This window comes from Neltuma alba, unplaced genomic scaffold, assembly GCF_004799145.2.
Source record: "Neltuma alba isolate B1F8T4 unplaced genomic scaffold, ASM479914v2 tig00011419_pilon, whole genome shotgun sequence".
NCBI classification, from domain to species: Eukaryota; Viridiplantae; Streptophyta; class Magnoliopsida; order Fabales; family Fabaceae; genus Neltuma; species Neltuma alba.
Window position 1 is genome coordinate 390070 of NW_021636103.1, and position 15156 is coordinate 405225.

General features: G+C 37.5%; 3 protein-coding genes across 3 annotated transcripts; 2 read left to right on the forward strand and 1 right to left on the reverse strand.

The window, feature by feature from the left end:
• Positions 1-260: 260 nt before the first annotated feature.
• LOC114713157 (exocyst complex component EXO70B1-like) lies at positions 261-1160 on the reverse strand. Its single transcript, XM_028897745.1, has one exon. It carries the CDS (start codon positions 1158-1160, stop codon positions 261-263), a length of 900 nt encoding a protein of 299 aa, XP_028753578.1.
• A 3406-nt stretch (positions 1161-4566) lies between these two features.
• Positions 4567-4956, forward strand: LOC114713158 (uncharacterized mitochondrial protein AtMg00860-like). Its single transcript, XM_028897746.1, has one exon. The coding sequence runs from the start codon at positions 4567-4569 to the stop codon at positions 4954-4956; it is 390 nt and encodes a 129-aa protein (XP_028753579.1).
• A 1573-nt stretch (positions 4957-6529) lies between these two features.
• On the forward strand, positions 6530-13426 carry LOC114713159 (uncharacterized). Its single transcript, XM_028897747.1, has 4 exons — positions 6530-6758; positions 12242-12771; positions 13012-13125; positions 13207-13426. Exons 1-4 carry the CDS (start codon positions 6530-6532, stop codon positions 13273-13275), a joined length of 942 nt encoding a protein of 313 aa, XP_028753580.1. The 3' UTR covers positions 13276-13426.
• The last annotated feature ends 1730 nt before the right edge of the window (positions 13427-15156 follow it).

Here is a 15156-nt window from a genome sequence, read left to right on the forward strand (position 1 = left end):
GTTCGAGTTTGCAACTTGGTGGCCATCTTATTCATCAAAGAGAACCGCCTTAAGATCGAAGGAAGCGAAGAACGAATAGAGTGAGGGACTAGAGATGGAAACAAGAGATGATGGGAGAAGCTCGTAATTTTACGCGTCATTATATGAAGCATATAATTTCATAAAGTGAAAAAATGATCAGAACGGGTAAATGCAAATCAGGCATGGAGACTCGTGTGTATTTACCTTTGCCGAGTCTTGAAGAATCAGATTCTCTAGCTCTATGAAGACCCTTTGATTGCTTCTCCGAGTCTTTTACTCGCTGCGATAGCTTCATCGTGGAGAAACTCACAAATCTTATTACGGAACAGTGATTCCATGTCAGGCAAAATCTCCTCCAATGTGTCCAAAACGTCGACAATTCTGAACAAACGCTCCGGCGACAGCGTTGTGGTCGAAACGGCTTTGGCGTAATTCAATAGCTGTGTCGTTATTCCCCGACAAACTTCCATGAAGGACAGTTCGTCCCGAAGAGAGAGCGCCGAGAAGACGACACTGCAGGCATGCCGTTCCTGAGGAAACAGCGTCTTAACGACGAAGTGACAAGCTTTTGTCCATTCTTGGATGTCGTTTTTGAGAGTTTTCATCGGCAACCTGTGGACTTCATTGATGCTGAGATTTTGAAACCCGGTAGTAGTCATCTTGTCGTTTAAGAACTGTTTTCGCCAAGTGACAAAAGCGTCGTAACACTCTTCAACTAACCCAGATGCGATTGCGTCCTTTTGTTTGGACTCAAAATCTGAAGGGTAAACGAGTCTCTCAGGATTTTCTTTGTCATTCACAATTCCCAGCTGAGTGGAACACAATTGTTTTCGGAGATCGGAAGCAGGAGTATCAATTTTTATTGCCCCGTTCTCCTGGAGGGCAGTAGTACAACTAACAGTCTCCAATGGAGAATCTAAACTCCAAGGAATTAGAACGATGGCAAGGTAACATAAAGCTGCTCCGATCAAAGTGAGAAGCAAGTTGATCTTCATGAGTTGGACGGTGAGAAAACCCAGGAAAAATTTGAGAAGATCATCCTCGAATCCAAGTTGAATATTCTGCATTTTCAAGCTTAAAGACGTGAAAGTAAATGAACCACTAGAAACGACGCTGAACACGTCCGATTTTATCTTCATGAATTGGTCATAGAAATAAGAGTAGAGGGAGGTAAGGAACAAGACCAGAAATGCTACGTGATATCCGAAAAATAAATTCCGAGGAGGTTTCCATGTCTTCGCAAACAAGCTCTTGTAGGGGACGATGATACTCAAAAGAACATACAGAAGAGTCTTCCAAGTGTTAAGCTCTCCAAATATGAAGTGAAAAGATGAACTCAGAAGATAAGATAACAGCCCGATGATGGCCGATAGGAACCCCAGGTTTCTCCAGAAGTTGACCTCGGTTGCGTCCGGGATTCGACAATATTGTTCAACATATCCATGCAAACAAAGGAAAGAACTTTTAAATTCCCATCAAAATGGAATTTCTTTTCTGCATGATTCTCTCTCTGGGTTTTCGACTCTTCCATTGATGGAAGTTTATATGGCAAAAACAAGTTTTACCAACATCCGTTCGGCCTGGTATGAGGCAAGCTGAGCTGACTATGACACAGCTGTACATTTCTGAGGTTACAAGAGCACAACTGTGTTTTAATGGACTTTGATTATCCAAGTTAGATGCTTGAAAAGTGTTCTAAAGAGAAAGAAAGATGAAGAGAGAAAAGAGAGAGTTGGTGGAAAAAGAAGAAATGTTGCGCCTGAATACTCAAAACCCAAGGCCCTATGTTGCATTCCCTTCGAAAGCTTTACAACTTCAGTAACATGATTGATCTCATTCTAAGGCACACAAACAGACAAAGAGAGTGGGGCATGAGAGAGTGTATGTAATGAACGGAGCGGACGGCCCAATACAAGGTCCCATAACAACCCATGAAGAAATGGATGCGGTCAGGCCCAGACGAAATCAGAGAATGAGAAGAAGAACCTGGAAGCTGAGGGACCCAACCAAATCAGCATAAAAGGATCAGAGTTGGTTAGAGAGGGATGATTGGTTTTGATTCAGAATCTCTCTCTGTGGTCTTTCTCTCTCCTCGGAGGTTTCTTTCTGTTTTTCTCTCTCATAATCCTTTCGACCCTGTTGCATTACCGATTACGTCGTTGTTGCTTGATATATATTTGTATTGGCTGAGGTTACAACTGTAACAGATTCATTAATAGAAATATACATTCAGCCTCTTGATTTTGTGATCATAACAGATTTGGTGCTTTCGTTGAGAGAGAAACGATGGCTGACAACACTAGAATGAAGGAGCTACAAGCTGAACAGAGGAAAACCAACGAGTTTATTGAAGATTCCAAGGAGCGTTTCAGCAAGATAGAAGGCATGTTCGAGAAAATGATGTTGCGAATGGATGCCATGCATCAGAAGATTGAATCCTCTGGAATACATTCCTGAGAAGGATCGCTTTCATCTGAAATACCCGTTGTGCAACTAGTAGCTTATGTAAGCAAGCGGATTAGGATGGATTTTCCTCGCTTTGATGGAACTGATGCTTTGAACTGGATATTTAGAGCTGAGCAGTATTTCAGATTGTATGAAGTACCGGATGCGCAGAAGCTAATCATCGCCTCGATTCATTTTGACGGGGAGGTATTACCGTGGTTTCAAATGATGGAAAAGGCTAACCGGATTCCTTCATGGTTTGCTTTGACAGCTGCGATGGAGCAACAATATGGTCCCTCGGAGTTTGATTGTGCCTGATCACAACTCTTTAAGCTGACTCAACGAGGTGCATTGGACGACTACCACGAGAAGTTCATTGCCCTTTCCAATCGAACGGAAGGTATTCCGAAGGCGGCCTTACTGGACTGTTACTTAGGTGGGCTAAAATCGGAACTGAAGCGAGATGTGCTGGTGCACAAACCCAATACGGTTCTCAAAGCCATGTCACTAGCCCGTCTCTTCACAGAAGCTAGTGATTACGGATCATCGTCAAAGTCACGTGGCGGGAGTTATGGAGGGGGTAGCTACCAGAGTAAACACGTGAGTAGTAACTCTCAGAACACGGCGAGCTTGACAGTCATTAATAGTGGTGGAGGAAAAACTAATTTGCCCCCTCTACTACCCACACCGAATAGACCCCCAATCAAACGGATAACGCCGGCTGAGATGCAGGTGAGAAGGGAAAAGGGTCTCTGTTATACATGCAACGAAAAGTTCTCCCCGACTCATAAGTGCGCAAACAAGTAGTTAATGATGTTGCAGTGTGAGGATGAACCACTGGAAGAAGTTGAGGTAGAAGCTGATGAGACCTTTATGGAAAGCACGTTACACCACTTATCAGTACATGCGATGAGAGGGACCCAAGGGCTAGCTACAATCCGTTTTAACGGATCGATACAGGGCACCAAGGTACAGATCCTGCTTGACGGAGGAAGTTCGGACAACTTTTTACATCCTCGGATAGTTCAACATCTCCAATTACCAGTGGAGTATACTACAGAAGTTCGAGTGGTAGGGGGACTGGACAAGAAAATAAGAAGGACCAATCAAAGGGTTACAAAGGTCCCAATGTAGATAGGAGAGAATGTTATACCTATGACCATGCTCGTCTTGCCTGTTGTTGGGGTGGATATGATCATGGGGGCCGATTGGTTGGAAACGTTAGGACCCCACGTGGAGGACTACAGCTCGTCCACTATCAAATTCTTATCAAACGGTCACTGGGTAATATTGAAAGGATTCTATGGGAACTCGATTTCATAGGCAAGTGTTCATCACCTCACCCGCCTGCAACAGACCGATGCTTGGGCAAAATGCTTCATGGTAGAACTCATGGACCCTTATATAATGGACATACCCGCTGATGTACCTCCTGATTTAGCTCAGAAATTGTGACATTACAGCTCTGTTTTCCAAAAACCACGCGGATTACCTTCGTCTCAGGGACATGAACATCGAATTGAGCTCCTTCTGGGAACCCAACCAGTGAAGGTTCGGCCATATAGGTACCCGGTAAGCCAGAAGATAGAAATAGAGAAAATGGTAGAAGAATTGTTGTTAGAGGGGATGATCCAGCCTAGTAGTAATCCCTTTTCTGCTCCCGTAATATTGGTCAAGAAGAAGGACGGTACATGGCAATTTTGTATTGATTATCGAGCTTTGAATGCCGTAACCGTTAAGGACACTTTTCCAATGCCCACTGTAGATGAACTAATCGATGAATTACATGGGTCTATGTATTACTCGAAACTAGACCTTAGATCGGGGTACTACCAGATTTTGATGAGAGAGCAGGACAGGGAGAAGACAGTGTTCAGGATACACCAAGGGTTATATGAATGGATGGTTATGCCCTTCGGGCTCACCAATGCACCAGCAACATTTTAGGCACTTATGAACTCCCTCTTTAAACCATATCTGCGGCGCTTTGTGCTCATTTTTTTTGACGACATTCTGGTTTATAGTGCCACCTGGGAGTTGCACCTGGATCATGTAGAGATTGTACTAGACACACTGGCTAGACACCAGTTATTCGCTAAAATGACCAAGTGTGTATTTGGGCAATGCCGTATTGATTACTTAGGACATGTCATATCAAAGAAGGGAGTAGAAATGGACGAGTCCAAGATAACAGCTATTAAGCAGTGGCCAGTTCCACAGAATGTTACACAACTAAAGGGGTTCCTGGGACTAAGTGGCTATTACCGACGGTTCATTCAGGGGTACGCTCAAATTGCAGGCCCTTTGACAAAATTACTGACCAAAGATGGGTTCCGATGGAATGATGAGGCCCACCTGGCTTTTGAAACTCTAAAAGAAGCGATCGTCCATGACCCAGTGTTAACTCTACCAGATTTCTCCAAACCATTTGTGTTGGAAATAGATGCTTCAAGGGTGGGAATTGGGGCCATGCTTAGTCAGGAGGGATGACCTGTCGCATTTTTCTCAAAAAAATTATCCACCAAGATGCAAGCACAATCGGTGTATGTCCGAGAGCTGTTTGCAATCACAGAAGCTGTCGCTAAGTTCCGTCAGTACCTCTTTGGCCACTATTTTGTGATTTGCACAGATCACTCTAGCCTGAAGCATCTAGGCAACCAAGTGATCCAGACTCCAGAACAAGAGGCATTCCTACCCAAGTTGCTCGGTTACCGATTTGACATTCAGTATAAACCAGGAAGGCATAACCAAGCCGCAGACGCTCTGTCCTGAGTTTCTTGCATGGCTCATTCTTCATTACAGAACATGTTCATGGACAGGGTGTACGAGAAGGTGCGTACCTCAAACTGGATTCAAGAATTAAAGAACAAGATTATGCGAGATCCATCTATGACAAGTGACTATCAATTGAAGCAAGCCAATTTATATTGGAGGAACCGATTGGTGATCCCTCATGATGTCCCTGAACTAATTAACGACATCCTATATGAATTCCATGCTTCGGTCTTAGGAGGACATGCTGGGTATTTCCGCACTTTTCATCGAATTGCCCAGTTGTTTTACTGGCCTCGGATGAGACAGAGTGTGCGCCAATATGTGCGATATTGTACTGCCTGTCAACAAGCTAAGGTGTCTCAGCTGCATCCCGCAGGGCTATTGGACCCACTACCCATCCCGGAAAGAATCTGGGAAGACATTGCTCTAGATTTCATTACCGGACTACCACCAGTGAAGGGACACTCTGTTATTATGGTCGTGGTGGACCGATTGTCAAAGTATGGTCACTTCATATCATTACCGGCTACTTTCACGAGTCATATGGTAGCGGAGGCTTTCCTCCAAAATGTTGTCAAGCTGCATGGGATCCCAAATACCATTGTCTCTGATCGAGACCGTACTTTTACAAGTCCTTTTTGGCGTCACTTGATGAGGTTGCAAGGCTCCACTCTCTGTTTTTCGTCAGCTTGCCACCCAGTCAGACGGTCAAACAGAAGCACTCAACAAAAGCCTCAAGCTCTATCTCCGGTGCTTTATGCATGAGCATCCACGACAGTGGCTGTAGTATTTGCCATGGGCGGAATATTGGTACAATACCTCATTTCAGACAGCGATTGGCATGGTTCCTTTTAAGATCATGTATGGAAGGGATGCCCCACCAATATTACGGCATACCACTCAAGAAGATACACCAAAAGATGTCTACCAACAGCTCCAGCAGAGGGATGAGATATTGGAAACACTTAAGAAAAACTTACAGCGAGCTCAAGAAAACATGTGATACTATGCTAATCAGAAACGAATAGAAATCGAATTTCTGGTGGGGGACTTAGTTTGGGTTAAACTTCAACCGTACCGACAGCACTCAGTCGAACTTCGAAAATACCAGAAACTTGCTTTACGATAGTTTGGCCCATTCCGTGTTCTGGAGCGCATCGGTAAGGTCGCTTATAAATTAGAGTTGCCTGCAAACGCTAAGATCCATCCCGTTTTTCATATTTCTCTTCTGAAGAAATTCGTCGGGAACAATGAGTTACAGCCATCAATTCCCCTTCCTTTATTATCTATGTCGGAAGGACCTGTGGTACAGCCTGAAATTATTCTGGGTACACGTTTCGTCCAACGAGGCGACAAGTGGGTGCAGCAGTGCTTGGTTCAGTGGAATGGCCCCACCCTAAATTCGTGGGAAGATAGAGATCAGTTGTTGAACTTGTATCTTGACTTGGACCTTGAGGACAAGGTCCTGGTTAATGGGGGGAGTGATGTAATGAACGGAGCGGACAGCCCAATACAAGGTCCCATAACAACCCATGAAGAAATGGATGCGGTCAGGCCCAGACGAAGTCAGAGAATGAGAAGAAGAACCTGGAAGCTGAGGGACCTAACCGAATCAGCATAAAAGGATCAGAGTTGGTTAGAGAGGGATGATTGGTTTTGATTCAGAATCTCTCTCTGTGGTCTTTCTCTCTCCTCCGCGGCTTCTTTCTGTTTTTCTCTCTGATAATCCTTTCGACCCTGTTGCATTATCGATTACGTCGCTGTTGCTTGATATATATTTGTATTGGCTGAGGTTACAACTATAACAGATTCATTAATAGAAATATACATTCAACCTCTTGATTTTGTGATCATAACAGTGTATAGTGATACCAGATGGAGACATAAGTACCAACTTCGAACCCCTCATTAATTTCTCCATCGACCAAAGTACATAATATAAAGCGTGATTTTAGGATCACAATCGTGTAATTGTGTCTTGAATACTAATGGTATGTGTGAGCGTGATGATTATTTTTATAGTTAAGCGTAAATATTTTGTACATTTTAGTTAAATTATTTTAATTATAGTTAGTCTAATTCCAGTTTGAATTATTGTCTTGACCGGTTTAATGACCTGTTTAGTTTTCAATATCTTATTTAATTTATAAATTAATATACATAAGAATATTTTAGAAAGATGTATTAGAATTAGATACTACCTTCGGTTTTTAATATAAGAGCTAGTTTGACTTGTAATTTGATTCTAAATATAATATCTCAATCCATTTTGCTTTTAATATTTATCTTCTTCTTTTTTATCAAGTAATCCCTATATATGTTGCATATGATAAGGAGTTACTATCAATTGGTAATTCAAACACACATAACTAATAAGGTCATTTTATAAACAATAACATCTATTTGTTACAGATAACTAATTTAATTAAATTTTTTAATCTTTTCAAATTAATCAACGAGGTCTTATATTAAGGGTCGGAGGTAGTAATTTATTTAGTTTTTTCTTATATGTCAAAGCCAGATACATAGCTGTTATATTTATTCATAGAAAAATATTTCAAAGTATGTTTTGCAGACGGTCATCCAAATAAATGCTAAAATAATTTCCACCTTATTATCGTTCACTTTCAAGTAGTAAAGTAGACTGCCTATTTTTTTTAAAAGAAGTTTTGTTTGGTCTTTTACTTTGACCCATTCACACCTTTTCATTGTTTAGATTGAAGTTTCAGTTGTTTGGGGTCTTTGTTGTTTAACATTTGGCGTACGTGAATGAGAGATTGCAAACTAAATTAATTCTCGTCATATTTCTTTTTTGAATAAAGAAAATTACCTCCCTTCTTGTGAATATTTAGAGGATAATAGAACGTTAAAAACTGCACATCTATATATAATGGGCTACATTCTAGCCATCAGGTATTAAAAATGAGTACATATGGAGAACATAAAGGATATATGCAGCATAACTGGATTCGTGGCCGCTCCCTCAGTCTTGCACGCTCTCTGTTATTACAAACTTAGTAGGAAAAGCATAGTAATTGACTACTTCAAGGAACTTAACAACATTCATATGCTTGAAGGATCCATTTTGGTCCATCCTCACTACAGCCCAGCTGTTAAGCTTTGAAAGCAGCATGTGTGGAAGCCAGAGTAGCGAATCTTGTACAACCTTGGGTTTTCTTGTATTTGCCGAACATGCTTTGTCGCCCTACAACCTTGATCATCCCTGTATATGCACCACCAGTATTTTCTGCCAATACTACAATCCCAAATAATATATGAATCCATGAGATTGTTTAAATATAATGTCTATAAATTTCACATTAACATCCAATGTCCTAGTCGGGAGCAATAAATTAAGGTAGATAGATTTATTATCCCAGAAAAAATTGCATTTATATAAGTCAATATAATCCTTTAATCTGTACAGTTTATGAAATTACCTTGGGTGTGTCCTACTGAGGATCGTCTTCTCACCATACTCCTCCCATTCATGAAAATCTTTTGCACTCGGTAACACCACCGTCCATGTTGGTTGAATATTGCTGCAGCAGATTCATCGTCCAATCAGATTATGCTTTGATATTTTAAGAAAACCAATAGGAAAATCTACGGATGATTCTGGGTAATAAATTATTTAGTCAGATCCATTTTCGGATAAATTGAGATTAAAAAAACAATTATGCTTTATAAAATAAAAAAATAAATAAAATACCCTAGAATTTGTTAAAGAACAAATAAGTGCGGGCAAATTTCCAAATCCTAATTCAGACATCTTGTATCATTTTAAAATTTTTAAATCTTACAAAATTACACAAATGTCCTTCACTATTCTTTTTTTAAATATTGCCACTGTAGCACTCTTAGCCAATTTTAGGCTACCGGAGTTCTGACGCCCGTGACCGACGCCCGTGACCTTGTGGGTGGCTAGCCGCTAGAACTTCGATGACTGCTCTTTTTTATGCTTTGACTTTATTTGTTTTTAGAGCTCCGATGATTACTCTTGTTTAGCTACTGACTGTTCTAGTATTGTGATTGACTACTCTAGTTTCATTTCAAAAATTCAAAAAATGCATTAAATGTTGTTGGAAATCTAGTTGTTATTTTTTGTTTAGTTATTTACTACTCTTGTGCAATCAATAACTATATAAAAGTAGTCACCAAAACTTTGAAAATAAAAGTAATCAATAGTTAAATTAAAGTAGTCAATAACTATATGAAAGCAGTCATCGGGAATAATGATAGTGTTGTCATTTCATAATATTTTAATATTTTAAAATACTGCAAAGAGTCTGATTTGAGATTTTGAAATTCATTCACCCTAATTTATTCTTTAGCATTTTTGAAAGTATTTTGATGTCTTTCTTCCTATAAAATACTAGTACTAATAAGATGTCATCGTATACAATGGGGTGGCAACTTTTGTGAAGTAAAGGTTAGGAAAAACTATTTCGATACGTTTGACAATAATATTGTTAACACTGTTGAAATTCTCTCCTCACTTTAATTATATATCTTTTATATCTAAAAATGATTATTCTGTGTTCTATATACTACCTCTGTTACCTAATATAAAACCCAATTGATTAATTTGAAAAGATTAAAAAAATTAGTTAAATCTGTTATTTATAATAGATATGTGTTTTCTTCTCTAAAACACCCTTATGAATCATGTGTGTTAGTTAAATTATTATTTAATGAAATATTTAACATGCGCAACTATTGCAGAGATTATTTTATTAAAAAAATAGATAAATATGAGAGACAAAATAAATTAAAACCTTGTATTTAGGACCAACTTAAATATCAAACCAGTTCTTATATTAAACACAGAAGGCAGCATATTTAAAGAAAACTAATATTTTCCTTTGCCGCCTGTTTCAGAGGGAAAAATGTAACGATGATTATTTAAATTTGTTTCGAAACTAGAACATAATTAAGAAAAATTGATGCACAGACTTGGTCAAAAAAGATATTTTTTAAAAAAAATTAAGGTATAGCGATTGATCTTAACTGCATTTCTTAACTCACATGAAATCCTCATTTTTTTTAATCATATAATTCACGCATTTATTGCCTTTTATTTAAACTCACAATCTCATGTTTAGAAAAATTCATTACGTTGCGAGAGAGATGGGCCCACCCTTTTCATGGCATGAGAACCTTTCTGAGGCGGCAAGCAAGGACGTATAGATTTTACGATGTCTGAGAATAGATTTTGTGTTCTCTCTTAGCAAAATTTGTCTAGTCAACATCCGTTACGCGTTTTCTCTGACTGCTACAAAAAATTGTTAATATAGAAAAGAAAAAACTATTTTGGGTACCTATATTTTTTTATTTTTAATTTAGTATCTATGTATTTTTTCTCTTAATTAAATATTTAATTTTACGTTATTAACATCTTTAACTCTTACATAGAAACTAAAAATACTAATAGAACAAAGTTATAAGAGCTCATGTTGTTAAAAAAAAATTAAATTATTTAATTAAGGAAAAAAAACACAGATATCAATTTAAAAATTAAGAGAAAGTATAGGTACCTTCAATATGGTTTTTTTTTCCAAAAATTTATTTAAAAATAAGGTAAAATTATACAAACTTTTCTTAAACTTTATGTCATATGTCAATCATCTGATTAACTTTTGAAACTTTATCATAATCATGTCTCACTTTAACAATATCATTATTTATTTGCTAATAGTGACTTAAATTTTAAAAAAATTTATCTAAACATAACTCAAAATTTGAGAAGATTATAGTCATGCAGAAATAACATCTAAGAAATATAAACTTCATAGTTTGGGATTACATGTATATTCTTCGAAGTTTGGAGATTCCATTAAATTCTAATTACAAGTTATTAAGAAAAATTATATACACCCGAGAATTTTATGCAATTTGAAGTTAGAATAATAAAAAAATGGATGCAACTCTAAATCATATACTTTGAGGCTACGCAATCTTGCTGTGAGGCGATTAAACAAGCCCTGGATTTGTATTGTTTTTGGTCGGGAAAAGAATTAAATCATACTAAATCTTCATCAATTTTTAGCCCAAATATTCCTCACGATCTGAAAATTCAGTTGTCAAGCTTCATGCAAGTTTGTTTTTCTGCTCGACTAGCTACGAACATATTTGGATACTTTAGATATTTTGGCAGGAATAAATCTCACATCTGCAACCATGTTCTTTCTACAAGATTAAAAGTAGAATTGTAGCTTGGAAAGCTCACCTTCTCTTGTCTGTATCACTACAAACAAGAAAAAAATAGTGAACTACCAATATTAGTGCCTCTGATCGAGGTTATGGATTTTGTGGCAAAGCAGGTACTTAATTACTGCTCCTGATTAATTAAGGAGAAAATGATAATAAAATACCTTCTGAATTTCAAAATGACAAATAAGGCATCCGAATAAACAAAATGACAAATAAGGCATTAAATATCAATTTGAAATTTTGATTTTTGATCTCAAAACATGTTGCAAAACCCATTGAAAAAGTAGTGACTCTCACTATGAAAGTTATAAATCCCACTATATGTTTTCGTAAAATTCAGCGTGGAATTATATTAGTTTTTTTTATAGAGAAGTTGCCCAACCCCTCAAAACAGGTTGTAAAACCTATTGATCAAGTATTAAATCTCACTATAAAAGTTGTAAATCTCATCATGTGTTTGTAAAATTCAGCAAAACTTGCCCAGCCCTTCAAAACATGTTGCAAAACCCATTGACGAAGTAGTAACTCTCGCTATGAAAGCTGTAAATCCCACTATGTGTTTTGTAAAATTCAAAATCAAAATTCCAAATTGGTAGATGATGCCATCTTTGTCTTTTTGTTTATTTGAATGCCTTATTTACCTCTTCATTTAGAATCCACGCAGTTATTAGTTCTATTGTAAAAAACAACTGATTATCTGAAATACCCTTACAGATGTGTCATGTTAATAATTGGGAATTGAATTGTGCCTGTACTTGGTTCCCAGAATCTTAAGTTATTAACTAAGCTTTGTTGCTGGCTGCACTGCCACCAAATTCATTCTCCTTGATTTATTTGTTGCTTTTCAGCCTCTGCAACACAAGAGCTACGAGTAAGCAAACACTTCTTCTCCATGCCGATGGAAAGAAACACAGGGCAAAAGCTCGGGCATTCCATGCTGCAAAGCAACAACCAACTCAGATGGGCGCATCTTCTCCGGATGCAAAGCTTCCAGTGGAGCAAGCTTCCAATGATAAGGTCCAACTCAACAATAATGGACAGCAGACAAAATTGCAAGATCCATCTGAACACAATAACTTGAAATCGGGGAATGAAATCTCTCAATCAAATAAAAAGAGGAAATCTGATGTGGCGGAGGATGACCCTAACAGGAAAAAGGGCAGGGATGACAATTCAGGTGAGTTGGGAAATGGGGAAGTAGTTCAGGCTGAAGGAGCAGAGGCTGGGAGAAAAGAAGATCGTTTGAAGAAAGAAACGATGGTTAATGACAAGAAGAACAAAAAGTGGAAGAAGTTTATCAAATCAGCGTTGAAATCTGTAAGTATCTGTGGATTCAGAGTGATATGTGTGCTTATTTTGTGTTTTATTTTGGACGATGCGCAGTTCTTATCCTCATAGTGAGCTTGAGATTGTATGCATGGACCTTCTGTCCTCTCCGATGAATTTCCTTTAAATATGCCTTTTCCGAGTGAGGGGTAAATTTTAGCTAATTTAGTTTGCCTATGTTTTGTACGCCTGTTGTGCACTTACATGTGCTTTCTTTTTCCTGGGAAGCAGCATCCTGACGGAAAATTGAAGATGAAGAAGTTGAGAAAACATGTCTTGAAAGCCTTGCAGGAATCTGGCGTTGAAGTTGATGAAACTGAACTTAGTGAGGCACTTGAGCATAAGGTTGGCCCATTCGATTGTATTTATGTTCATTTATCTCTTCCCAATTACATCTGTTTCTTATGAAATTTCGTATGGTGATAGATCAATTCGAGTTCCAGATTTGCAGTTGAGAAGAAGTATGTGCGGTTGGTGGCCAAGGATGGTGACTAGTTGCAACCTTATAAGCTGGAATCCCTGGCTTTTATTTGGTGATATTTTGCTATTGTTTAGACGTTAATTGATATCGTTTAGAATTGAAAGGAGGCGGGTCCATTTTTGCGTCTAAACCTACTGAGGAAGTGAAGGAGGACGAGGTTGTTTTAATTTATTTTTCAAGCCTCCCCCGTCTCCCTTTACAAAAAAATTTTGCGGGAACAAATTGATCATTATTATTTAATTGTATTCAGTTGTTGTATAAAATGATTTTGAATCACTGAAAGGAAATTTCCTTTGTTGTTTATTGTTTATTATCACCATTGTTATGATATTTTTTTTATTTTTAAATTCAGTAAAATTTTAAGATGATTTTAATTAAATGAAGAGCGCAAATAAGTTTTAAAAAAAAAATCATCATGGCCAGGATATTATTAAATTCTTATCGACTTTTTTTTTGTTTTTTTGGGGGGGGGGGGGGGGGGGGATCACTCATGACTAGGCAAATCATGCGCCCTTGAAATTGAGTTCTTGCTTCTTACGGCTTGCGCAATGGCATGCTTCCGAGGGATTACTGACTTGGCCGAAAGTTCCTATATCGATTCTAAAGAGAGAAATAACATCCGCGTCTTAGTTTCGCTTGATGCATTATATTCCTCTGGTTCTAAATATATGATACTTTTTATAGTGTAATTTTATACTACAAAAGGAATCCTATATTTAAGACTAGAGGAATACATATTTTTACAAGGATATAAAGTGGAATGAGGGGCTACCGGTAGATATAAAACTTATTTGATTTTTATTTTAGTTTTAGATATAAGACTTCAATTTATTTTCTCTTATATTTATTTAATTTTTTTTAAGATAGTACTTCTAATAATAATAATTCTAGTTCATAAATTTGATTGGTAAGGATATTTTAAGAAAGACAACACATGTTTATTATAAATAACTAACTTAATTTATTTTTTTAATTTACTTAAATTAGTCAACTAGTTTTTATATTTAGGATTGAAAGTAGTAATAGATATCGTTTCGTCTCGATAGAAAAAGGGAAACGAATATTTTTCTCCTTCATATCAGAAATAATTAAGCACGAAAAACCTTTGGGGAAATCACAAATAAAGACCCTCGAATTAGCAAAATCACTCTATGGTCACCTGAATATGCTAAATTACTATGAGGGACCCGGTCTCAAATTGTAATTATGAAATCATGGCCAAATTACCAAAATACCCCTCTTTAATTTTTTTTTTTAAAAAAGAAAGCCACTGCCTCACTGGAATCCGGCCACCGGCGCCGGAGCTCCGGCGGCCGCTTCCGGCCACTGTCGGCGGCCGGACGCCGGGGTCCGGCCGCCGGAGCTCCGGCGCCGGCAGCCGCTTCCGGCGGTCTTCCTTTGTTTTTTTTTTTGAAACTGTTTTTTTTTTTAATTGGGGGGAAGTGAGGTTGGGGGGATTTGATCCCCCAACCTAATGCTTCCCAAAATAAGGAATGACCATTGAGCCAACAAATTTTTGTTAACATTATGATGCAAAAAAAAAAATATAAGTTAACTCATTTACTCTTGTTCCAGGTGATAACAACAATACATTTGGAAATAACAAGTTCTGATTGTAAAATAACACGTCTGGAATAAAAATTTAACAATATGTTTTTTTTATAACAATATATTTTGTTGCAGGCAATAACAACAATACATTTAAAAATAACAAGTTCTGATTATAAAATAACAAGTTTGGGATTAAAATTTAACAACACGTTTTTTTTTATAACAATACACTTTGTTTCAAGTGATAACAATAATACATTTAAAAATAACAAGTTCTGATTATAAGATAATAAGTCTAGGATTAAAATTTAACAACACGTTTTTTTATAACAATTAATTATTTT

Excerpts from the sequence above, each read along its gene's own strand:
- LOC114713157 (XM_028897745.1), bottom strand. The coding sequence starts at position 1,160 with ATGAAGATAAAATCGGACGTGTTCAGCGTCGTTTCTAGTGGTTCATTT.
- LOC114713159 (XM_028897747.1), top strand. The coding sequence starts at position 6,530 with ATGTCGGAAGGACCTGTGGTACAGCCTGAAATTATTCTGGGTACACGT. Across the intron at positions 6,759-12,241 it reads AGCGGACAGCCCAATACAAG|CTTTGTTGCTGGCTGCACTG; the intron begins GTCCCATAACAA and ends TTATTAACTAAG. Across the intron at positions 12,772-13,011 it reads TCAAATCAGCGTTGAAATCT|CATCCTGACGGAAAATTGAA; the intron begins GTAAGTATCTGT and ends CCTGGGAAGCAG.
- LOC114713158 (XM_028897746.1), top strand. The coding sequence starts at position 4,567 with ATGACCAAGTGTGTATTTGGGCAATGCCGTATTGATTACTTAGGACAT.